Source organism: Solea senegalensis, linkage group LG2, assembly GCF_019176455.1.
Source record: "Solea senegalensis isolate Sse05_10M linkage group LG2, IFAPA_SoseM_1, whole genome shotgun sequence".
Classification (NCBI taxonomy): domain Eukaryota; kingdom Metazoa; phylum Chordata; class Actinopteri; order Pleuronectiformes; family Soleidae; genus Solea; species Solea senegalensis.
The window spans coordinates 26612011-26638844 of record NC_058022.1 but is presented as its reverse complement, the minus strand read 5'-3'; the positions used below and the strand labels follow the sequence as shown (position 1 = coordinate 26638844).

The following is a 26834-nucleotide window of genomic DNA, read 5'->3' as shown; positions in this document are numbered from 1 at the left end:
AATTCTTTAGCTCTCAGCCTGTCTCTGTTGTCTCTGCTTGTTTCAGCTGTCAACCTCGCCTTGTCAGCCTCTTGTCCTCTAATTCCCCGTCTCTGCTTCTCCCCCATCACTCTCTCCCCCTGCCTCCCTTTCTCTATGCCACAGGCGATAGAAAGAGAGCGGCCCGAGAAGTACCGCAAGCTTCAGGAGGCGACGCGCACAGCGCAGACGCTGGTCGAGCAGGGTACACACACACACTTGTTCCACTTGTTCATTCACATGCATACACATACATGCGTGCACACACACGTGCACCCTGTCTGTCCCCATGGCAACACCTCCACCTGGCCCACCCTCTCTCTCCTTGTCTCCATAGAAACACTGATAGAGAGAAGAAGTGACAGAAAAAAGAGAGAGATGTCTCTTTTCTTCTGTCCTCTCCTCTGTCCTTGTGCAATTGTTTGGGCTCCTGAAAGCACAGCGACACTTCACTTCTCTGCTTTCTCTCACGCTGCTGTTCCAGGCGAACATTCCTCAAGTTGCCGAGCATCTGTGTGCCTGTAGAAACTAAACAATCCATTATTTTCAAGGTCAATATACATGATCCATAAGTGATGATGATCCAAACATATTACTTTATTAAATGAACATCATTAACATGCCAGATTGTTGCCTATTTACATCTGTTGTCCCTATGGGCAGGTTGATGTACAGAACAAATTACACAGAATACTTACATTAGACAACATAAGGAACAGCAACATATGCTGTATTCCAGTTCACAGAGACAATACAAAATATGCAAACCATGGTTAAAAGTGATGTAGGTGCCAAAATGTTAAAGTTACTGTTGCTAAAGTGCAGCAGATTTGTAAAGAGTTGTAATACATTGCACATTTTAATATTCAATAACCATACAGACACGACTAGAGTTAGAGATTATCACAAATTAGGTTTGCTACGTCTTTGAAACAATGCCAGCTAACTAAAACCCTGATGCACTGATGTTTGAAGACTGTATATCTAAATAATTATCCAGTAGCAATGTAAGGAACATCTTCACAGGTTGTTTTTTTTTTTAATGTTTTTTTAAAAAGAAACCATAAACACAAAAAGAAATGATAAACAATAGTTATGGGATTGGTCAATGCAGAAAAAAAAATATTATTATTATTGTTATTACACACAGTTTGAACACTATCTAGAAATTTGACAAGGGTACAGCTCTTCATGTTTTTGGGGCAAGTGATGTTAATGTCATTCGTACTCTGCAATGTCGTTTTTTTTTGTTTTTTTTACTCTTTTACTCTCTCATGTGTAAGATAAACACTTTCGGAGCCCACAGTTTGTGCAGAATACAAATGGCTCGCCTCAGCTCTCCCGCAGTTGACATTCGCCACGTTCTGTGGTGCTTTGAGCGTGCGTGCGTTTATGTCTGTGCCCTGCAATGAGGCGTCGTGCATAAATGAAATGTGAAGCATGTATCACAGGTTGTGTGAGTTAGTGTGTGTTAGCCTCTCTCTCTCTCGCTCTCTCACTCTCTCTTTTTCTGTCCCTCAGAGGGAAGCCGCGCTGATGACATTGCCCAGGCAGCAGAGCAGCTGAACCAGCGATGGGTGGGATTCTGTGCCTTGTTGGCAGACAGGCTGGCATGGCTGGCTTACCAGACAAAGGTACACACACACACACACACACACAGGCATCATATCCACCTTACATCCTTCTGATACAGTCTGAAAGTTTCCTGCCAAAATCCAATGTGCCTCATATTTCCTCACATATCAAACGTATTCAAAGACAAAAAAAATGTTTGAAGAATGAAAAGATTATATTAAACAATAAGTTACTCCTTAACTCTTAACCCTTTACAAGGTGCTCATTGAAATACTCTCAATAAATTAAATAAATAAATAAATAAATACATTTCAACCCAAGAGTGTTAATGGAGGACTATATAAAGACTGTTTTTCCTTTTGTTACATTTTTCAAAATATTTTATTTTCATGTAGAAAATCAAGGTCCATAAAGGTACCATATATGGTTCCTTGCCTGTCTGGTTAAAAAACAAAAAAAAACAAAAAAGAGTATAAGAATATAGAAGAAAAACACAAATAAGGTGAAAGGAACATTATTTTAGAACATTTTTGAACAGTGTTTCCCAGTCCCAGTCCAGGCTATCTTGCACACCTGATTGATTTCATCAACTTACCATCATTAGTTTCACGATGAATGTTTTTGTGACATAGATGGATCACTGCTGATTGGCTAGGTGAAATCCACGTGTTTCAAATAGTTAAGAGTTTTTCAAAAGGTAAAAGTTTAAGTGATCTTAAACAGTGTTTTGTGTTTGTAGCTACACATTAAACCATAAAGAGTGTTACCTTTAGTCAGAGTCAGGAGGAGGAGAGGAAACCTTTGGGTTTGGTGTGAAACAGCTGTCATGCTGAAACAACCTTTTGGGGGGTTTAGAACGGCAGGTTTATTTGACCATATTATGTCATTTTGTTATTTTCACAACCTTATGTTGTGCTAGTTACCTTCAAACATATGCAGAATGTGGGTGAACGATTACTGTTCCTGCATGAATATGCTGGAAATAAAAGCTGCTCAAATGTCATGGAGTGAATCTCTCCTGTGCCCTTTTTATTATGTCCAGACAGTAAACAACAATAGTGCGATGCGGGTACGAAATAGGAATTCCAATGTGATGAGTCACTCTCGGGTCATCACAGAGCTGGATAGAGTTTGGTCGCGCTGACCTTTCATGCTGCTCCCCTGCAAACGAGAACACTGTGAGAAGCAAGACAGATGTTCTGTGGCTGTTTGCTTGTGTCTTTGTGGAGACTGAATCGAAATGCTTTTTACCCAAACCCCCAACCCCATTAACCCCCGCTTTGTGTGCCCTTCAGGTGCTGGCCTTCTACAACTTGTACGAGCAGTGTGAACAGGCAGTGGACACCAGTGAGAACTGGCTCAAGGTCCAGGCACCACCAGCATCTGAGCCAGAGCCACTTAAAGTACAACTGGACCGATGTCGGGTGAGTGAAGTTTAACATCTGAACATCACGAAATTACATTAACACACTTTACACACAGATTTATATTCACACGCACTGTGACTGCAATTGTTTCCTTCTAATAGTTTTGTTCTTCGTGTCTTTAGATTTCCCGCTTGTTGCTTTCAGTTCCATTCTTTCGTCATTATCTTGATTTATTTGTCATCTTCTTTCATGCTTCATCTGTTTGTCCCAGCACGTTTCTGTAAGTATATTCTTTTATTCCTTCCAGCTCCTGCTCAGTGAACACTGCTCAACACTTTAACATTTTATGTTATGTGTTGAAATCCTCTTCACGTCTGAATAGCACTGGAATAAGAAAAAAAAAAAAAATCTATAACATAATCTGTAGCCCTCACAACGCTGTAAACAAAAAAACAAACAAATATACAGTGTAGTTCAATAAGAACAGCTTTTATTTATATTCTCACAAAAGTGCTGTTGGCAAGGTTGTAACTTTTTTATTTAGGATTATTTGGCAGGAAAACTGCTGGGTTTAGGAAATTATTATCATTTCTTCTGACGTTATGAGTTCATGAACATGATAATATGATAAACAAACATTTGGCAAACAATTTTTCAGGCCTTTTCTTCCTTCCTTTTGTGTCACTTTTGTGTGTTTTCTCGTCTTTTGCGTCACGTCACGTCACGTGGCACACCTTTGTCTTGCAACGCAGCACACAGCTGAACATGGTCAGCAGAAAAACGGACTATCCGGGACCTGTTGTAAAAGGAATGAAAATGTAACATTAGTGCAAGAAGATTGTGAATTGACGGGTGTTTACCTCCATGAGCCGCATTGACTATGTCTTGTGTTTATTTGTTTTTGACTCTTCCTGTTTCCCAGCAGTCTCAGGGGGGCAACTGTTGACAGTGCTGTGTCCCAGGGGAAAAGCAGGATTGTTTGTTTCCTCTCTGGATTTATATAAAGCCTCTTTTACGCCAGCATCAGTGGATATAGAGTTTTGTAAATATTGGTAAACCAAGCTAAAAATGGAGGAGGCTGGTTTGCCTTGGCCTGTAGAGGAATTTGGTTTTGCTTTTCATTTCTCCTGCAGTGAGTGGTGTCCAACGTTACAAGCAAGCTGGATAAAGAATACTCACAGAGAGAGAAACAAGACATAACTCAAATCACAAAATGTCAAAATAAAGTGATAGAAGAAAATGAAAAATTATGAAATAGAAATAGAATAAAGATAATTAAAGTAAACATAACACACAAATAGAAAGGGACAACACCACATCAATGCAAGTCTGTAAAATCTATCCAACATTCACTAAAACCTGATTTATTCTCTGAGCTTTCAACTCTCCCAGCCTTTCCCAAACCTTCGGTTCTGTGTGTTTAAAAAGCAGTGGATTTAACAAGCCAGATATAATGTTTACTTCATGAATATTATTACAAATGAATGCCTGAAATGCGGGGCAATAACAATTGTTTCAGACTTTTAAATTAAATGTGTCTGTCACAGTGACTGGCACACACAAACACACAGGTTAATTTCAAAAACATCAATAAAAAAATGTCTCGAGATAAGGAGCAGGCAGCTGAAATCAAGGCATATTTAAAGTGAAAGACAGGACATAACGACGAGAGGAGAATATCTAAGTACAAACAAACACGAGTGAAAATGGAGGCAGCAAAGACAATAGGACATAGGACATGGGACAAAGGAACGTAGCCAAGGAAAAAGGAGATAAAGATCTGTAACACAAACAGCAGTGTATCCCCTCAATTATATTATTATGCGCCATCTTTTTCTGAAGACTTGAGATCAGGTTGAAACAAAACCTTGCCTCCAACTGGCGGCTTGTTATTCCAGCAAGGTTATAAAGGTTTGTGTTTTCTAATATTATTCATAAATTATGTGTCTCCTGACTCTTGGCCCGAGTATTAACTGAACAGATTTCCAAGGAGATAGCACTAAGCTGCATTTAAAGCCTTCATCCAAGGCCACTTCAGTGGATATTACCTTGCACATATCCACGGCAGCCACAACTCACTTTATGTGATTTAAATAGTTTGAAACTTAAGTACAAACTTTAGGATGAAGATGTTTGGTGGTTTTTATGTTGGTCTTTATGTCACCAAAGCCCATTAAAAGACTAGAGGCTATAATGAAGGTGTCCCATAAACAAGTATAGTGTGCAATACACACCATTTAGTTTATTCCTACTAAATACATACATATAAATAGTCTGGACTGTCTTGCACTATTCAATATTCAATCTAAATATGGAGCCTAGCCTGTAGTTAGAGCTATGTTTGCTTAATTGTTTGGGAACGTATTATTAATTCACCTTTTTGAGTTAGCATAAATCGCTGCTTCAATGCCACCAAAGTTTACAACCTTTCTAAAGCAAAGATAGAATAAACATCAATATCTGCACGTTTGTTCTTATGCTATTATTTTTAGTGATACTCATCCCTACCTTTTACTGTGCTAATGAACACGAAGCTGCAGTCGGAAAATAGAGAGAAAAACTGAATTAACGTGTCACTGCTCTTGTCTTTTCTTGTATAGATGACAAAGCAGTGATTCTGGGCCTGCTTTGTCACAGTACACTGTACAGTCTGAAGTTCAGGGGGAAATAGTTTCACAGCTACATTTATGTTTTTGCTGATCTGGTTCAATTTCCTGCTTGGCTTCCTATTCATTAACACTTGGAAATATATTTGAACATTTCTGTAAAATAGAATTGATTAAGCATAAGTCAAATGGAGTGGAACTTTGACTATAAAAACACAATAGTTTTCTGGAGATAAGTTTTTATTAGACAAGTCCCTGGTGGAATTGCTTAACAGCTTTTTTTTTAAGCTTTTTTCTCATTAAATTCTCTTCAGCAACAAGGGAGCTTGGTCGCTATGGTTGATCTCCTCCTCCTCCTCACCTCTTCATCCATGATATGACTCCTTTCCTCCCTTGTTGTCTTGTCAGGAGGAGATTGCTCGCCTGGACGCCCTGCACCCTCAGGTGGATCTGCTGGAAAAGCAGCTGAGGGAACTGAAGGAGGAGAAGGAAGGGGAGGAAGACCCCTCAGCTATCCTGGACGCTGACATCAGCGCCTTCAAAGAGCGCTACCAAACTGTCCTGGACAATCTGAGGGCCAGAGAGAGGCAGCTCCAATTGGGTGAGATGATGTGATGTGATCCCAGCTGTTCATTTATGGCCGAACAAAGTAATCTATCATGTTTGCTATGTCTTTTGGAACCTTGTATTTAACATCAGTGGCGATTGTTGATCTTTGTTGAACAGGGGAAGCTCATTTCAGGCCAAGATATTTATACATTATACGCTTTTGTCCAATCACCGTCGAGCTCACTGCAGTGAAAAAGACCTATTCTGAGCTGTCCCATATTCTTGAAGCTGAGCTTTAAATGTTTTTTTACATATATATATGTGTATATATGAATATATATATATATATATATATATATATATATACAGTATATATATATATATATATATATGTATAACTTGTGCTTGATCTTATATGGTTATATAAGTGGAGAAAATGCATCTGAAAGAGATAAACGCAAATATTTGCAAAATAAAATGTGCAAACATAGAACATTGTACAGTGTAGGGTAAATAGCACCAAACAAATACACTCAAATAAAATAAATAATAAAAATAGCGAATTAAATACTTTGTGGCACACTAGAACGTTGTAGCAGAAATAGCACAAATATAAATAAGATAAACCATGTGTTGTGCATTACGAGTTCAAATAAGACTGGAGCAAACAGAAAAATAAAACTTATGAAAAAGCACTTGGTGCAGTGGTCAAGGTGGTCAAGGTTTTTTTACGTCCAGCTTTCGTGAAACCCGCTGATTTTCAGGAAATTGCTGTCTGAGACCCCTGTATTATACGGCACTCGTGTCACGTCAATCAGATTCCCAATCGTGGCAGTGTTTTCACTGTGGCGTAGCACAGCACAGAGGCTCCCGCATGATGATTAAGATTTCCAAATGGATATTTGCATGTATTGGAAAGTTTATACATATTGTTATATGAATTATTTGCACCAGAGACGCAGGGCTAACAACATCGCTGTATACGTATATATATCCATAATTATGCGTAGGTATTTGTTGACTATTAACATTTTGGGACTCATGGTTCAGCACTTTAGAGAAAATAAGTGTCTGTGCAGCCCACACACTCTGTGTCTGACAGGTTTGGTGTGGCAAATGTGTCTACCCACAGCGGCACGTTGAGCACAGACTCACTTGTTGTAGCTGTTGCTGAGCTTGTGCAGACACACACACTCAGCTTGCTGCAGTGTCTCACAGTGTGGGCAGATGCAGGGGTGAGAACAGCACTGTTTCCATATGATCCACTCTCGTGTTATGACTACATCGAATTTATGTATTTCATTGAGCGAAGCAGAGTGTTACGCTGTAATGTGTGACAAAGGATTGTTTAGTAAAATCACACACCAGAAAATGATCTCACATTGTGCTGCGCTGCTGTATTTTAAAGGGGAAATCTGTTTCTTTTTTAATTATAATCTGAGATTAAACACATATTCAAATGTAGGGCCACATTCAGAATGTTTTATGTGCAGCGCACATTCTGCCTGAGCTACTGCTACGTCCATTTTATTGGATATGAGCGTATGAATTAGGGGTTGTTCAGATGAAACCTGACAAGTTTCCCTTCATGAGTGTGTGCATGTCCGTGTCTGCTTTTATGTGTCCTGTCTCTGGCTTACACGAGAAGGCCATTTTTAGAGCTTGTCTACAAAGTGTTTGCGTTGGTGTTTTGTCACTTAGACTCATGTGTGACTTCTCGTATCAAGAGCAAGTGAGTGTCAGAAAGTCATAATCCAATTCGAAGCTGACTGTGTGGGTGCTAATATGTGTTTACTGTGTGGCTGAGAATTCAGTAGAAACAATGTCACTTGGAATAAAAATGAAATGAAATACGCTGAGCTAAAAGCTGCAGCCATCAAGGTAAGACAAAGTAAATCACACTTGCTGTGACAAAGGAGCAGATTTGTTGCTATTTGTGTCAGAGAGGGAGGGATAGAAAGAGGGAGGGATAGAAAGCGAGAGATTGAAGGAAAAGAAGAAGTCAGCTGGATAGGGAGGGATGGAGGAAAGGGAGCAAGGAATGAGATCTGGCAGTGTCAGGATTTTTCCTTTTCACACCGCACACTGTGTTTTTCTCATCCACACCAGGGGTGAGATCGCTCTCTTTCTCTCTGGTTCTCACACACACACACACACACACACGGCTGGTCATAGACACAAATTACTGTGTCAAATTCCCCAGGGCAGCTTTGGTAGAGAATCATGAAAAAAAGATTTTCTCTGAAAGGAGTGTGCCAGTTATTTAAAAGTCACTTTTTTCTTTTTGGGGCAGGTTTTTCTGCCTCTCAACTCAGTTGTGGTCAGCACATTCCTTTAAGTCACTTCATCAAGTACAGTGGCAAGTAAAAGTATGCAACACAGTTATAGGTATTTATAAGGGCTGTCAATAGGAGAACATTTTTTTAGATTAATTGCGATTAAAAGTTTGCTTTTCTTCTAATGTCATCTTAAAATAAAGGCTCAACATGGATGACTGTCAACAAGAACATGTGTTAACATCACAACAAAAAAGCCACCTGAGAATGTCCATAGAAACTCAGTCACCCACATTTGTCATAATAAAGTGAGTGAGTGAGTGAGAGAGAGAGCACGAGCGAGCAGTCAGCCACGCGGAGTAGGTGTTCAAATTCAATTCAGTACTTTCCTCTCGTTGGCGATGTCGAGGAACTCCTCTGCGCAGGTCTCAGCAATTAGTTGTGCCGCTGGTTTTTTGAGAGTCAAAGCAGAGGATCGCAACTTCCAGTCATTGATAAAATTGATAAATTGTGCCGTGACACCCAGGTAGTTGTCATATAAAACGTGTGTTTTATCGATGGTTCTGTCACTCAGCTTCTTAAAATGATCTTAAAATGAAATCTCTCAGTCTGTGAGACAAGTGACTCATCCAATAGGCTTCTTCTATTTTAACTAATAACACAAATCATGTACTGTAATTGTGCTTGTTCACACATTTACAGTTTAGGGTAACAAAGTACATAAAGCAAGACATGGGATATACATTTTGTCACCTATCACTATTTTCTGACCATGTATATCAGTTGTTGTATGTTGTAAAAACAAAGAATTTCTTTCACGTCGGAGGACAGAGGATGCTTCATTCAAGTTTCATTCAGCATGGAGGTTTTTGCGTGGAATATTTGCAGTGCTTTAACAAGCACAGATCAAGTGACAGCCTCACTGATGGCTCCCTCTCTTTTTTTCCCCATCTGTCTCAAGTTTTGGAGAGCTTGCCCCCAGCTCGTTACAGGGAGACCATATCGGCACTGTTGGCATGGTTACACCAATGCGAGACCAAGATGGCCATCCCATCCACAGCTGTTACAGAGTATCCTGTAATGGAGCAGAGACTGCAGGATGTCCAGGTACACACACACAGTCCTGTTGTAATAGCTTATAGTGTTATATTATGTGCATTTATAGAATATTAAACTATATGTAAAGGTAATCTCACAAAAAAATCATACGGTATGCAATGGTGCTATGTACTCTATGGAAAACTATCTGGATAATAAAGTGCATATTTATACAAAACTCTTAATCTTAATCTTAATCACGTGGCAAAGGTGCAGTGCAATAAATGAATTCTGTTGGTGGTCAGGACCTCCACTTAATATTATAATAAAGTGTCATCATTCTCCCACGCCAAAAGTCCATAGAGAAAATGTGTGTTTTTAGCTCACAGGTTCATGGGAGATGCTAGTTCACTACTGCCTCATGTGGTGAGTATGTGTAACTGGAGTGAATGTCAAAGAAGGATTTCGCGCGCCAAATTCACTAAATAAACACATTTGAACTAACGATGGAGGCAGGTGTGGATCAACAAAATTGCTGATTTTCTCAACGGCCTTCGGTGCAGGGTGTGTTCAGTTTACAAAGCAATGCAAACCTCTATGTGATCACCCTCAGTGCTTCAAATTCAACTGGAACTACATCATAATTTTTCACTTGTTGTCACTGCACCAAACACTTACTCACCATGTTACGAATACATATTTTAGCATATCAGTTTTCTCTATTCTGTTCGGTGTAACGGTAGAGGTTGGCATAAAGATGTGCAATGTTGCTCTTAGTGGTCTAAGCTCTAATCCCACATCTATGTGGAGTCAACTGATTCAGCTGATAGGTGGATTTACTGTGTATGTCTGTCTATGCTCCTGACAACACTGCTGCTCAACTCTATTTACAAATTCCCATAAAATGCTAAAATGGGCCTGGCTCTATAATCCCGTTAGGCTGTGTAACATTGTAATCAGTTTTTACTACAAGTAGTAAAGTTATATTGCCAGCGGTGATGCCAACCTGCCAAAGCAGCACACTTTTAAGGTGCACTCTCTCCCACTCTTTGAGGTAGCAGACAGATAGAGAGAGAACAGGTGACGCGCCTCATTAACCAAGAGTCTGATTCACAACCACAACCTAGTGAGTAAATAGTGTGCGTCTGATCTACGCCATTCTACACCAGGACACGTCCAAATGACTGCCATAAACAAAACATCCCTATAGAAAGAATCATTAGGTAATCAGAGTGCGCACTTAAAAAAAGAAGAAAACATTTTCTACCAAGTCTGCTTGACACACACACACACACACACACACACCCCACTCTCTACGACACCATCTAATTCTACGATATCTTGAGTGCATGTTTGCCTCTTTATCTCGCCATTAAACAGCCTTTTCCCACTGGAAACACATTTAGAAAAGCCCTCATTCTTCCTACCAAAGTCCTCTCAGGAAATCAGCCTTTTAAGCTTGCAGGGACAAAAGAGCTGCTGGTCTTTTGCTGCCGTGTTTTGTAATTTTGTGTCATTTAGGTAAACCTGAATAAAAGATTTGAAATACTGAAATCGCAAAATAATACATTTGAACTCACTGATGGGGACCAACAACAATTGCTAATTTTCTCTATGGACTCTGGTGCAGGGAGAGAGCTGTTGAAAGACGTCTGTTACCAGTCTGAACATGTCATTTATCTGTTGGATAAAAACAAATTCTGACTATATTGTAGATATTGATTTGATCAGATGAGCCTTTTGTGGCTAAAATCAGTTTTTCCTTGTGTCACCACCAGTGACGTGCACTGAGGTTCATGACTAGGGAGGCAGACCCTAAATGAACCCGGAATAGAAGCTTATATTTCAATTTTGACCTCAACTGAAACAATACAATTGAGGTCAAACAATTGTATTTGAATAGGAAATGTGTAAATTCAGCGATTTTGACTATAGAAATGGTGAAATCATACAGAAAACTAATTTAGAGAATAGTCAAGTGGACAAATTGATTTTCTTTTATCATTCTTGGTATGGTAGCAATATATTAGGGAACGCATATTCACCATTAACTAGGTGCTTACTAACATATATAAGTAGCATCCCTTTATTAGTTATTATTAAGCATGTATTAACACCTTATTCTTATGATTTTTACTTAATAAGGTGTTAATACGTGCTTAATATTTACTAATAAAGGTTAATATGCTACTTATATGCATGTTAGTAAGTACCTAGTTAATGGTGAATATGTGTTCCCTAATATAAAGTGTTATATTAGGAACTATTAGGCACTGACTGCCTCCCCGCCTCCCCTGACCGCACGTCACTGGTCCCCACTGGCAGCCATGTTTTCATTGAGAAAGAGCTTCCATGTCTCAGACTGGTTCTTCCACACACACTGCATTAGTCCTTGGTACAACCACACCTACTGTAGAAGAACCTGAACTATCCCTTTAAACCAATGTCACTCACTTACTGTACACTGATACTGATACACTGATCTAAGGCTGAAACAATTACTTATTTAAATGTCAGCTATTTTGATAGTTGATTAATTGGTTTGAGCATTTATTTCATGATTAATACAAGCTCTGTCTTTTCAGCTTCTTTTGCTCCATGTAAAAAGGAGATCATCAAGATGGAATCATTTTGGTTTGTGGACAAAACAAGACATTTGAGAACGTCATCATTTCCATGCTTGAAAAACACATTTTTCAACATGTTGTGACCTTTTATGGACCAAAAAACATCTAAATTAATCGAGAAAATTAGCGACAGATTATTCGATGATGAAAATAATCGTTCGTTGCAGCCCTGGGTACCTCACAGTATGAGTGTACTGTGTGTGTGTGTGTGTATGTGCATACTCATCCCTCTTTAAATGTGATAATGGTCTTATAACATAGCAGGTCTCATGGCCTGGAATTAATTGCAGTTGATTATAGACCATAATTATGGATTCCTTCTGCATGCTGATAGGCCGTCAATAATTTTCCCACACAGCTGTTTCCTATCTCGTCACTTAGAGGGACAGTGTGTGGTCAGAGTCATATTTTCTTCTCAGATGACACTATTGCATCTCATTCTCGTCTTTTTGAAATAATAAATAGATGACAGCTAAATACTGTATACTCTGTGTGTTTTTCAAAGTCAAAATCAAATCTCTTTTTCACGCTCTCATGCCTCCAGGCCCTTCAGGAGTCCCTGACTGAACACCAGGGGGAGGTAGACTACCTGACCGCAGCGGTGGAGCAGGTCTTCCAGAAAGCTCCACCAGATATCAGCCAGAAGTACGACATGAAGTGATGAGTAATGAAGAAACAATTAAACCAGGATTGTTTAAAACAGATGTATGTGAAAATGTATTATAGTGGACGCTTTGCATGTTTAAAGATTTATTTAAAACTCTCTGCCTTCATTGTTTTCCAACAAAGGAAGTAAAACCAACAAGAATATTGCCTCAAAAGAGTGTAGTTAAACCTTAAAACTACATATAAAGCAAGGTCAATTATCATACATATTCTAGCCGTTCACCAATTAAACAGACATAATATATAATGTATAATCAAGATACTTCTGCGTACAGGAGGAGAAGGTCTAGCTCTGAGTCCTTTTACGGCTCTTGAAGCTCTCATTTGTGGAAACTGCAGCCTTAATTTTAACCCTGGTCTTGTCTCTGTCCTTGTCTGAAGCCTTTTAACCCAAAGAATGGTACTTGGAAGTAAATCCTTCTTTCTGGAGGGATGACTGCTCTGTATACCCTCTCCTCGCCTCAAGCGAGTGCACATTCAGCTCAGCTGGTCATGTGCTGGAAGAAGCGTGGATAGGAACAGGCTTTTTTTTCTCCAGCAATTAAAAAAGCTGTTTATTGCTATAATATAAAATATATCTATTTATTTCACCTCATCCTACACCTGGTGCTGGGATGTGGAAATTATATATAATAGCACTCAATGTCAGCACTCAGGAGTGAGACTTCCTGATAATTGTTCTATAGTAACATAAATAAAGCATAAATACATAAATGAAGGAATGCTAAATTTTTGTTGCTTGGTTCTGGTTGTAATTAAAATATCCATGTGCAGGCCAGGTGGGTCAAGTTCAGCATATATATGAAAATTCTTTGAAACATGTATGTCATTTTGTCAAATCATAGTGAATGACATCACAAACCTGTGCACATAGGCCACTGTAACAACTGTCTGGCTCTCTTTTCTGAGTCACTTCAATAAATCAGTAAGGAGTGTGCATTAGTAATGCTTCAGTAAGGGAACTACTCAAGTCACAAGCCAGTGAGATTCGGTTATCTCCTGTGCCGCTGTAGGTATCGCACAGAGATGGACACCATCATGGCACGCTGGAGACGACTCAGCACCACGCTGACAGACAACGCACAGAGAATCCAGGAGCTGATGGCCAAACTGATGCAGTTTGAGGTGAGAAAGATGAGAGGGATTATTCCGAAAACATCAGAGACTGAAATCATATGCTGTGTTTTATATCCAAAGCCACTCCTCATGCTCATGCTGTCAAATGAAATTCTGATTAAAGGCTGCCAAGTGCCTTACTGGAAGCGCACGGCTGTTCTTCTGCACTGATGCATCAGCTCATCAACTTTTAGGGGACCATCTTGATTTTCACCATGGATTCTCCCCACCTCTCTTTTGTCTTCCCATTCCAGAATGATGTAAAGACTTTAAAGAAGTGGATGGCAGACGTGGATGTCTTCCTGAACGAGGAGTGGCCAGCGCTGGGAGACTCAGAAGCTCTGGAGAAACAGCTAGAACAATGCACAGTGAGAAATCCTTCCATCCTGACCCTACTGTCAGTTGCCTAGTTAAAGGTCCACTGTGTGGGATTTGGTATTTTCATTTACCAGTTTTTACCAACATTTACCAACTACAGGTGAATTATAACCTGTAGTTGATAACCGTTGTGTTTTCGTGATTTAAGTATGAGCCCTTTATGTATTATCACCTGCAAAGTCTACTATATTGTATCACCATCAAATCAAACATTACGTTGTTATACTACACTGTGACAATATGAAACGTCTAAATCCTACACACTGGTACTTTGACTTTACCAACTTTACCAAAAAAAAAAGTTATCAATAATAATTATCAAAATCACCTAATAAAATCTACACCTGCTTAAATCTTAGGTATTTAATGAATATGTTTGCTGCTTTATCTCACTATTAGACAACATTTTCCATCTGGTAACAGGTTTCTAATCTACTCACTTTCCCACACCAAAGTCCAAAGACAAAATAGGCTTGTGGGAACATGGTAGTTGTTGTTCTACAGCTGCCTCATTTGGTAAGTTTGTGTCAGAGTTCAACCATCAAATTCACAAAATAACACATTTGAATTTACCAGTGGAGACAGCAGTGGATCAACAACTCCTGTGTGCTGTCATGTAAAGTTGCTGATTTTCTCTATGGACTTTGGTGCAGGAAGTCAGTAGTTTACAAACAAAAATAAGATATTATAGACTTTATCCAGCTTAGTTTTTATAATGTGAGCTTTTTGTGAAGTGGGTCAAATTTGTTTGTTTTTGTCGTAGCTTGCAGCCGTGTCCTCTGTGACTCAAGCTGGTCCTCAGCACATGCATAAGGCAGTCAGCTTTAATTGACTGTGTCAGTACCAAACACAACCCTACTTCAAAAAACTCGAAATATCATTTTGCCCAATAAGGACCTCAGAAAGTTTGAGAAATGGTTTATACAACGTAGTTAAAAAATGAAACCCCCTTGTGCATTAAGTAAATAAACAGTTACCCTAACCCTACCATTTACCCTAACCCTAACCCTACCATTTACCCTAACCTACCCTATTTACCTACCCTTACCCTACTGTAGAATGTGCATAATCTCATCGTCTCATCTGTGTAACATCCAGGCTCTGGTGAACGACATCCACACCATTCAGCCCAGCGTCAACGGCATAAACGAAGTGGGTCTATACCTGAAGAAAGAGGCGGAACCGCCATTCGCCATTCACATTCAGAAAGAACTCGATGAGCTCAACGCCCAGTGGGAGAACGTCTGTAAACAGGTGTGTTATTAACCCACAGTGTGTGCCTCATCCTGCTTTTATGTGTCTGTGTTACATGGAGTGTTTGTATTTTGTGTGTGTGTGTGTGTTCTACCGCTTGTCTAGGCCTATGCTAAGAAGTCGGCGCTGAAAGGTGGCCTGGATAAGACCATGGCTCTGAGGAAGGAGATGCAGGAGATGCAGGAGTGGATCAACCAGGCTGAGGAAGACTACCTGGAGAGAGACTTCACATATAAGACACCCGAGGAGCTCCGCAAAGCCGTGGAGGAGCTTAAGGTGTGTGTGTGTGTCTATTCAGAGTGTGTACGATAAAAATCATAGGGATGAGCAGAACGAAATTTTATCTTCAATTTAAGGAAAAAAAAGTGTCATCCTCCGTAGGAATTCTTTTCTTTGGACCGTCCTCTTCATTTCACCCTCTGCAAATGTGAATTAACATTACCAGAGTATTGAGTTGAATTAGATTAAAGAGATAGTTCAGGTTCAGTGTGGAATGATTTGTAACATCTATTGGTGACACTGGTAGGCTTTTGCTTGCTTGTCTGTTAGGGCTACTGTAGACCCTGTTAAATCCTCCTAAAAGTTACAGGCTGGACTTGTAAAAGACTGCAAAGACAGCACCGTTTAGATGTTTCTTTAAAATGCACCGTGCACAGTCAAAACATAAATGTTACTATTTGATGTATTGTGCTTGGAGCTCATTTGCATCCACAGACCTTTGGCAGGTCAGATCAACACAAAGTACAACATTAACATTTCTACGCAAAATATATAGTTCACAACAAATACATTCATCATTCATTTCGTTCACTGATTCATTGCCTCACTTCACACTCTGGCTTTGCCAACTACAGAAACATCAATATAATTGTTCATGCATCCACAACCACCAAACCCTGTTTCCTCGTTTCCCTCCTTCTTCCTCCTTTTGTTTCTTCTTTCACTGCTCACTTGACTTTCAGGACTTATGTTAATATAAAGTTAATGCAGACAAATTAAATCAACTAAGTGCTTTTCTTTGAGTCCAGTTTTATTATTCGGAAAGCACATTGAGCCAGTATGTGCTGACTATAGATATTCTTCAAACTTTGTTCTGTCATTTTTATTAGTATCACACTAGCATTAAAAACCAATTTAACGTTTTAAAGTTAACTGAGCTGAGCAATGCATTGGTGTTTCAGAGCAGAAGCCAGGGAGGAAGCTCCAAGTCAGTTTGAGTCAGAAATTAAACAGATATTTCAGTGTTTTTTAGGCAAAGAACAATTATCGATTATAAATCAGTGCCTGTTTAGGCCTTTTAAGTACATGTTTGCCCTACTATGTCCCAGTTAGACAGCTTTTTTCAACTGGAAACTGAAGCTCAAAAACTGCTGCTCAGCATCAATATCCATATTGAAAATCAGCCAAAAGCAGCAATTAAAACTTTTCCTCATGGCACATGCCATGTTTGAAGTTCTCTGTTTGAGTTAAGCCATTCAGTTGGTGTAGTAGTTGGCATTCTTGCCTTTGCAGCAGGAAGAACCAGGTTTGCGACCCGTTCGGAACAAGGGCCTTTCTGCAAGGAGTTTGTATGTTATCCCCGTGCGTGGGTTTTCTCCGGGTTCTCCGGTTTCCTCCTACAGTCCAAAAACATGCAGATTTGGGTATTAAGCAAATTGGACACTGTAAATGGACTATAAGTGTGAGTGTGGGAGTGGATGGTTGTTTGTCTCTATGTGGCCCTGTGATGGACTGGCAACCTGTCCAGGGTGTACCATCATGTGGAGAATAAAGTGGTAGAAGATGGATGGATGGATGGATGGAGAGTGAGAGGTTTACAAAAGTCATGCGAAAACCTGTTCAGGTGATCAAGTAGAACTGCTTTTCTGTATCCGTAAGAAACACAAACACTCCCTCACTATTTGGCAGACTATTTAAGCTGTGAAACCTTCCCATTCCTCCCTCTGCCTGTCAGTGCCAGTGCTGATCTGTGCAGTGTAGCTGGTTAAAGATGTTTGCTCATTACCCCCCGATATGTCTGTGTAAACATATCTGTGGGGAGTGACAAAGTTGGAGCCAAAATGCCAAAACGAAGCTATTTGTACGCTGCTAAAAAAATAAAAAATATGTGACTGAACTTCGATAAATTAAATATTGTAGCGTTATCCAGGCTTAGATGTTGGGTCCCATGTTTTCACTGTGAGCGAGTTTCATGTTGGTTCCCAGCACAGATTAGTCAGTGCAGTAAAAGTGTCAATACCTCATACAACCATGCTTCAATAAAAACGAACTATCCCTCGAACATCTTGCCTTAACACTGAATAATTTAGCTGTCACTTCAATTATAAATGAACGTCATCAAATATACACCTCATATGTCTTTTTACCAGAGGGCCCAGGAGGAGGTCCACTCCAAGGAGCTAAAGGTCAAACTCCTCACAGACAGCGTGAACAGCTTCATCGCCAAAGCCCCGCCCACGGCCCACGATGCCCTGCGCTCGGAGCTGGATGTGCTGACAGCCAACTACCAGCGCCTGTGCAGCCGTCTTGATGGGAAATGTAAAACTCTGGAGGTATGATGTTTGCCTTCTTGTAGCCTCTGTCTTTATACAGTAATTAGTAATTTGAGGCACTTGCATGGTTCAGGGCAGAGGTGGTGCTCACATTCATCGCTGTTTGCAGAGAATAAATCAGATAAGTCGAAGGGAAGTTGACCAAGGCTCTATATCAACTTTCTTTTCTTTCATTTCAAGACTTGAAAACTCAAGCTGAATGTGAATTTTTCTCAATGCATCAAAAAAAGGTGAAAATATAACCTCTAAAGAGTTTATTGAAATTATTCATCCTTTTTCTGTTTGTTTGGTGCTTTTTTTCCCCATATAATAATTACGATTAGGAACATGATCTCTGTCACCTGAGCATCATAATGAATACACCAAAGGAAGAACGGGAGTAAAGAAGTAGGCAACCTAATTACCCAGCCCAGTCTGCGTTTATAACTTTCTTTCGCTCTTCTACTCTCATTTGGTTTGCATGTGTAAACGTTCAGATGTCCCCTGTGTCCTCTTCTGTTACACTTACTGTCCTCATGTCCTCCCTCACAACATCCATGAATCTTCTCTGAGGTCTTCCTCTTTTCCTCCTGCCCTGAAGCTCCATCTTCAACATCCTTGGTCCAACCACTATTCCTATAACCACTATTCCTTCTCTGCCTGTGACCAAACCACCTCAACCTCGCCTCTATTTTATTTCCAAACCATTTAAACTGAGCTGTCCGTCAAATATGTTCATTTCTAATCCTGTCAATCCTGGTCATTCCCAATGAAAACCTCAGCATCTTCCAGCTCCACCTCCTGTCTTGAAGACCTTCCCTTTCACTTATGCTGCTATACTTCTGTCACACATCACCCCTGACACTCGTCTCCACCCACTCCACCCTGCTCTTCTTCACCTCTCTTGTTCACTGTCAACTGCATTGTAAACTTTCAAATGTGAACATCTACTATATTTTTCACTCAGTTTATACTCCTAATACTGTCTAGTTGTGATTTTATTTCTTGTTTTTCTATTCTATTTGTATAGCTGACCAGCACAAGCCTCTCATGTTTGTACTTGTATAACTGGTGTGACAAATATGGACATTCATCCATAAAAACTTGAACTCACTCTAATCCCAAATGGAACTCTGTGTTTAATATCATTTGAATTGACAAAAGCCAGAGAGAGGGAAGCAAACCCATCAGGCATGTTGATGTTGAGGCTGAATGTGTGAATATAAAACCAAAAGTAGAGCTGGATACCAAACCAATTTGCTGCAACTGTCCTTACAATTGACAAAAAGGATTATTTCTTCTCATTCTTTTCTTCTCACTGAGTCTCCATTTCTTCACCTTTTCATCTTTGCCTCATTTTCCCGAGAAATAATTACCTCTGCATCTTTGTTTTCAGCTTAATGGTTCAAGCACTCCCACTATTTGTCTTTTTTTTGCTGCTCTCTGAGTGTCATCCTTCTATTTAACACAGAAAATGCCAAAAACATTTGGCTGCATCGTCTATTTCTTTCCATCAACCTTTCATCAACTAAGCCTTTTCATCTTCATCATGCCGCCTTCTGTGGCTCCTAATGATATTGTTTATGAACTGCAATAATGACTGGTTGATCAGTGTGTTTTTGTCTTTGTCTAGTCATGAACTCATGGAGATTTAGGGAAAGTTTAAAATAACATCTAAATGACACAAATATTAAAACGGTGCCGAGACATTTGAGCCAGTTCACTGTTGTATTGTTGCGGCTGATCTGTGTATAATGTGTGTGTGGGTTCTAGGAAGTGTGGGCTTGCTGGTGTGAGCTGCTCCATTACCTGGAGCTGGAGAACGCCTTCCTGGACCAGTTAGAGCAGAAACTAGACGAGACAGAGAACTTGAAGGGAGGACCAGAGGAGTTACAGGAGGCCCTGGATGTGAGTATGAAGAGGAAGGAGAGGACACACACCTTTACCCAAGTGATTACACAATGTGAACGTCTTACTTGTCAACTCAATTTAATGAAAGTGAGAAATAACTCTATAATAATGGATTATACTTTCTTACTGAGCACACAAAAAATACCTTTTGAGAAAATTTAGCACATTTATACTTAGATTTTTAGTATTTGTTGGTGAAGCATAAAGAAAAGAGTGGACAAACATGGATGATAATAATTATAACAGTAACAGTGATGTACTGTAGCCCAAAGAGTGTGTTTCATATAAGATGAAGATGGGTATGTATAAGAGTTACAGTATTAATCAGTGATTCTTGAGAAAAGAAACAAAACATAAAAGTCATAGTTTGCATTAAAATAAAGACATTCATTATTTTTAAAAGACTTTAAAACTTCAATGAGTAAGACCTGTGTATAATCAGCAATTTCACCTAAATATGTTGGAACGTGGCTGTCCTCAGGAAGAGGTCACACTGTCAACTGTAAAAATAAGTGTTTAAAAATGCATAAATATCCATATCAAATGAATTTAACAGTTTCATAAAGAGAACTTTATCGTAAGGATAAATAGCAGTTTTAACAAAAAGCGCTTTAATGATAAACCTGTTCCCTTACGTGAGTTTTTAGCTGTGATTACATATATATAATTAAAAAATAGTTCAAATTAATGTGGTGTGTTTTAAAAAAAATTGTGCCCCCAATCTCAATAATCATTGAGATTGGGGGCAAATAACAAAAATACAATTATAAAATAACTATTCCAGTTATTTTTCTACATAATTCTGATTTTAAGATGAAGCTATTTTCTCACCACACTCACACTCTGTCACTCTCTCCCTCTCACACACTTCAACTTACTTTATCCAAAACCTCAATTTGTGGATTCTTACTATAACATCACATACATAACTCTATCAACTTCATACCTACTACTGAAAAAAAAACATATCACGAGGAAAAAAGTATAGAAGCAGCCTGTAGTGTATTCATCATATGATTGAAACTGTCAGTCGTAAATAAAGCAAAAAGCATGTCTTTTTCTATGGTTAAGTCTAAACAAATAAAGCTATTGGTATTTCTTCAGTACATGTATAGCAGTTCCTTCCATATTATCATTTATGCGACACAAATGCAGAGATCAAGAAGCAACCTGCCATGCTTCTTTTCAAAGTTGTCATCGGGTCAAATAAATATGAATAAGCTCAGTGTGACGCAGGTGAGAGGAGCATGTTGGCTCATAGCTGTAAAAATGCAAGAGAATATCTAATTTAGTCTTGTTTGTGAATGTGTGCAGAGCCTGGAGCTCCTCCTGCGTCACCCAGAGGACAACAGGAACCAGATCCGAGAGTTGGCCCAGACACTGATGGATGGAGGTGTTCTGGACGAACTCATTCAGCAGAAGCTCGATGCTTTCAACACACGATGGGATGAACTCATGGCACGGGTAAGATATATACACCGAGTCAGACATGCTCTATTCAAAACGACGTCATTGGGATCAATCTTATGAAGTTAATTATTCACATATTATATTAAAAATGAAATGGTTTATAAAAGCCCTGGTGCAGTACATAATTTCACTTAATTATATGCTTTGTATCTGATCTGTGTTCTGTATTCTGTAGTTTTATCCACTCCCAGTTCATCAGTTTTAGCTCTCACGTCCAAGAAACAGTACTGGATGATATGTCACCTATAGAGTTGTCTTGTGTAATAGTTATTATCAATTGAGATGACCAATGATGATTCACTGATGAGTTAAGTTGAAAGATTTTATTGGAGACAGCTCAGATCCAAGGAGAACTGAGACAGTGCCTGACATAATAAACAGTAAGGCAGCCTGTGGCCAAGGGGAAAGGGAACTTGACTTGTAACCGGAGGGTCGCTGGTTCAAATCCCCACCCGGCCAAAAAAGGCTGGGGTACCCCTGAGCAAGGTACCCAACCCCCAATGCTCCCCGGGTGCCACTCAGTGTGGCAGCCCACTGCTCCTAATTCTAGGATGGGTCAAAATGCAGAGGAATACTTTCCCTAAGGGGATTAATAAAAACTAACTTTTTAACTTTAATCATCGCAGTGCCAGGTCTGATACATACAGTATAGTGAGTAAGACTTGAGATAGTGTATCTGGTCCAGATGCCTGGCGCCTTGGTATCTAGGGAGGGAACCTTGAAAGGTGCTTAGATTGTGCCTTATCGTAAGTTAGCGCTCTTAATATTGTACACCACGTCTGGTTATAAGAATATGAGAGTAATTAAACGTAAAGTATATATCATATATTGGCATATATCACTCTTTCGGTACACCTTTCTTATTCCACGTGTGTGCACATTATGTATTTGTACATCACACTTCACCACTTTCAAGCTCTTCTTCTTACTTTTCCCCTCTTCCCACTCTCACTGCCTTTTCTTCATAATTTGCCTCCCTCGTCTCCTCGTCCTCCTCCTCTTTACCCTCTGCTTGCTCCCTTTAACCACTTCCTCTCCCCATGTCTCCCTTCCTCTCCATCATCAGCTGCCATGGGCACATTGTCATCTGACAGAATACACAAACACACACACACACACACACACACACACTTGGTCACTCCTTACCTACTGGGTTGATCCTCCCTCGCAGCAACAGATTAATGTTCCTCTCACTGTCTGATAAGCCTCCCTTTGTTTCACGGCCCATCAGAGACAGCGTGTGTGTGTGTGTAGGTGTAGGTGTGTGTGTGTGTGTCATGTTCACGTTTAAAGCTAAGAAGACGAAAGTTGCTGTTTCTATATCTAATGTAGATCACACCCTGAAAGAAATTAATCAAATCATGTCATACAGGATTTAGTGTGTTGTCAGTAGGTGGCGCAATAACTGTCACTCTTAATGTGCATGTAGATGTTCACAGTGGGACAGTGGAATCTCAGATGTTTGGGTAAAGTACAGTCACGTTACGATATCAATTTGAATATAGCTTGGTTTCCATGTAAAGTGTATTGTACATTTTTACTGGAAGAAAACTGCAAATTCATGTTTGTTTCCATCCTCTGTTCTTAAGCGAATATTGGGAGTTCACAAAGACGAGCAGTAGGTGGCACAAAAGTCATGATCATCACCGCAGGATAAGATGGCACAGCTGATGATGAAAACTCTCCTACCTGGAGTTTCAGTCACATGATTTCCTTTAGATGCTGAATCTGTTTAAAAACCTTAATGTAATCTTTCAATATTTACTTTTTCCTATTTTTCATGTTTCCATCAGCCAGGCTTGAGAAGCCCAATGTATGAAATTGAATGTTTAGCATTAAAAAAATCTATTTCCTATCCATCTCCCTTTTCATATCCAAAGACAAATATGATTATAATATTGAATGCAGTGGCTTAGTGTCAGCAATTTTTCTTTCGCTTTAGATCAGCAGAGCATTCTGTGGAGTGCAAGCATCCAAACAAAAGCGGATATTAGATCAGTGTCCCTCATGTTTAAAAATGACTCCATGTGTGCAGCAAAAAAAAAAAAGTTTCATCACATCCTCATCTGCACTTCTTCACATTACAGAGCCTCATTGGCCGTTTTAATTTTAGCTTCTTGGAACAGCCAAAAAAAAACAATAATAAGAGGACGTGCAGTGTGGCGAACGCTGCACTCGCTTTGCCGATGGCGTTTCCAACACAAGACGGCGTTGCAAACAATGATCTCCTATCTCTCTTACTCACAATGCCCGCCTTTGTCCCTCAGTGTGTGTGTGTTTGTGTGAAAGAGAGAGAAATTAGTAATAATGGAAAACAGAGTGTTTAATGAGAACATGTAGTCATGAGCTGACAATTGCAGGGGAAATGGAGTACATCGCCACAGGGAAGATTGTTATCAGTGTTGCCTAAATATTTAATCTCACTTAAATTCTCATTTCATACATTATAAACTAAGACATGGGAGTGGGAATGGTGCATCCACAGCTAACATTCCCAATACTGAGGAGGAATCATGTGCATGTTGGAGAGAAAGAGCTGCGGGTCAGAGCTATACTTAGTCATTATCCCTCTGCATGGGATTAGCGTGCTCACCTGTAACCACAACATGCACTCTGTCTTTGTCTACGAGCTCACACAGGGTTATGATGTAATTGGTGTTTTTACTAGTTAATCCTGTGAGCAGTCACCGGGGTAAAGGAGGGAAGGAGGGAAAGAAGGAAGGAAGGAATCACTTGATGTTGTCAAAGTGCCTGATGCTTTGCTGACAACAGGCATCAGAGGAGGATCTTTCATTATCGGTGTTGTTAGAGGCGACGACAGCCTTGATGTGGCCGGTGACACGGAGGCAACATGAGAGATAAACCGAGGAGTCCTTCCCTCAAGAGGGTACACGCAGAGAAAGTGTGTGTGTGTGTGTGTGTGTGTGTGTGTGTCTGTGTGTGTGTGCGCAGTTCATTGTAGGGCGATGTGTGGATATAGTATATGGTCAGAGTGTGCGTAAGTGTGCGTGTTTGTGGCGTCTAAAGGCAACACTAGACCTTTTTCCACAGCAGATATTTTAAAAACAGGAAAACCACAAATTACATGAACAATGGCTCTGTTCAGTTCATGTAAGTCAGGACTAGTGGAGAGATGCTGAGCTCAGTAATTGGACTTTTTCCTTCACAACTTACTCTACTCTTTGTTTTCCGCATTGTAATTCAAAGTACTGCAACATGTCAGCACTTGTTAGTACGATACAATATATTCAATACTGGTTTAACAAGGGATTTTGTTGATGATAAACAAATATAATTGAACCCGATCGGCAGTTTTTTATTTGGCTGGATTTACTTGATTTAAACATCAGCAAAATAAAGGGCTAATGAAATCTGACGTGTGTTAAATTGAGTTTGTACACTGTGGTTCTACACAATGTAAGAAATCTATATCTCCCAAACCACCTGAGGACTCTTTAAAGGTGCCATGTCTGAATCGTGTTGCTACCTTGTACTGTTGTGTACATCTGGTCCGTCTCATACAACCCACTTCCTGTATTTATAGCCTTCCTATGTGTGTGTATGTTTTTTTTAGATTTTTTTAAAGATGTCATGTGTTTGCTGCTTCTCCAGGCGGCGCTCAGGCAGAAGGAGCTGGAGAAGAGTGCGCAGTGGGCCAGGGAGAATGACACGACGCTGAAGCAGATGCAGGACTCGCTCACCAACACAGACCGCCACCTCACCTCATACCTGGCCGACCACATCGACGCCCAGCAGATACCACAGGAGGCCCAGGTAGCTTCGCGCTGCATCGCACTGTGCAGAAAGTCATCTTAGCTGTTTGCAGATTACTGTACGTGGCCGAGGCCTGTTTTCTGGTGCAGCTCTATACATTTAAACATGCAATTCTGGAGTCTGAGTTTTATTAGTTCCATTTGGTTGAGATAATTGGATAAATGGATTGAGAGATTATGTCCATGTGCACTGTCGACTAGCCCTAATCTCTATCTCTCTCTCTCCCACTCACTCACACACACACACACAGAAGGGGATGAGAGAACGTTTTAATTAGAGTGCTTGTGTTGATGAGCATTTGTGATTGCTTTGCACTTGTTATTTAGACAGTGTGTGTATGTGTGTGTGTGTGTGTGTGTGTGTTAAGGGGGTTTACCTAAGTTATCAAAGTTTGAATGCGCTCTCTCCTTGCTTCTGATTGCCCCCCTGTGGTCACCAGAGGGAGATACACTGTAAATCCCTTTAAACGTTATTGCCTTTTACTTTACTTTCATGACAGACCTTATTCCCATTCACTAACTTATACTCTTTATAAATACAGGTTTTCATCGACAGGATTATGCAGGAAAAGCATAATGAGAACATTATTGGTGACTCATACATTTGATTTCTAGTGCCCTGTCAACGTGCGTGAATTTGAGGAGCTGTGTTTGTTCATGTGCAGAAAATCCAGGCTGAGCTGAGTGAATATGATGCAACCTTGGAGGACATGAGGAAGAAGAACCAGGACAAAGAGCCATCCCAGAACATCATGGGACAAATAGACCTCACACAGGTTTGTGGGGTTTTTTTTCCTTTACATTTTGCTGTACTGTCAACATTGTAATGTATTTGTTACAAAAAATATTACGTGGTCTACTCAGATTTGGAAAAACACACACAGAACCCTGTGTCTCTTTGCCTTCTCATAGAAAATGCTGACCGGCGTGTGGACAAAATTCCGGCTCTTCCAGAAGCCAGCCAACTTTGACGCTCGGCTGGCTGAATGTGAGCGTGTGCTGGCTGGAGTGAAAAGTCAGGTGGGGATGCTGGACATCCGCAGCGTGGAGCAGGACGTGGTGCAGTCACAGCTGGACCAGTGCATGGTTGGTAATTGCATCACTCTGGAAAAGTTGTTTTGAAGTGTCGTTGTGTGTGGTAGTTACATGTAGTAGGCATAATACATACCCAACACACCTATAACCAGCATAAGACATGGTGGCATGAGCTCAGTGGAACATGACTGCCGATTTTCAAAAGATTTTTGCCAAACAAAAGGTCCACCAAATAAAATCTACACCTGCTTAAGTCTGTGATATCCTAAGAATATATTCAGTGATTTATCTCACCATCAAATTGCCAAATTGCACAAGTTTTAACAGTTCAGCCTTTCGTTCAGTGGCTAATATCTGGTCTTCCTGGACTAGCAACCATGTTTTTACTGAGAGCATTTGCACAGTCAAGTATATACAACCACACAAAATAGCAGAAGTATCTATTTGAGCTCCTTTATGTGTGTGTGTATAACAGAAGTTGTACAAGATGCTGAGTGAAGTGAAAGGAGAAATCGAGACAGTGATAAAAACAGGTCGACAGATCGTCCAGAGGCAGCAGACTGAGCAGCCCAAAGATCTGGACGACAGGGTGACCGCCCTGAAACTGCTCTACAACCAGCTGGGAGCAAAGGTGAGCCCGAGCA

The 26834-nt window shown here is 40.0% G+C and overlaps 1 protein-coding gene across 4 annotated transcripts in view; it reads left to right on the top strand.

The window, feature by feature from the left end:
* Nucleotides 1–26834, top strand: part of dmd (dystrophin) — a 236270-nt gene that overhangs the window by 128272 nt on the left and 81164 nt on the right. The window contains exons 22-39 of one of the 4 annotated variants that reach the window (XM_044019372.1): nucleotides 145–223; nucleotides 1540–1652; nucleotides 2889–3017; nucleotides 3232–3240; nucleotides 5975–6167; nucleotides 9353–9498; nucleotides 12601–12701; nucleotides 13736–13847; nucleotides 14093–14206; nucleotides 15315–15470; nucleotides 15576–15746; nucleotides 17840–18022; nucleotides 19775–19909; nucleotides 21227–21376; nucleotides 24995–25156; nucleotides 25821–25931; nucleotides 26068–26241; nucleotides 26666–26821. In XM_044019372.1, the coding sequence (XP_043875307.1) occupies nucleotides 145–223; nucleotides 1540–1652; nucleotides 2889–3017; nucleotides 3232–3240; nucleotides 5975–6167; nucleotides 9353–9498; nucleotides 12601–12701; nucleotides 13736–13847; nucleotides 14093–14206; nucleotides 15315–15470; nucleotides 15576–15746; nucleotides 17840–18022; nucleotides 19775–19909; nucleotides 21227–21376; nucleotides 24995–25156; nucleotides 25821–25931; nucleotides 26068–26241; nucleotides 26666–26821 (2394 nt within the window). Of the gene's footprint in view, nucleotides 1–144; nucleotides 224–1539; nucleotides 1653–2888; nucleotides 3018–3231; nucleotides 3241–5974; nucleotides 6168–9352; nucleotides 9499–12600; nucleotides 12702–13735; nucleotides 13848–14092; nucleotides 14207–15314; nucleotides 15471–15575; nucleotides 15747–17839; nucleotides 18023–19774; nucleotides 19910–21226; nucleotides 21377–24003; nucleotides 24285–24994; nucleotides 25157–25820; nucleotides 25932–26067; nucleotides 26242–26665; nucleotides 26822–26834 lie in introns of those variants that run through there. The other 3 variants (XM_044019373.1, XM_044019375.1, XM_044019374.1) reach the window with 3 other exon arrangements.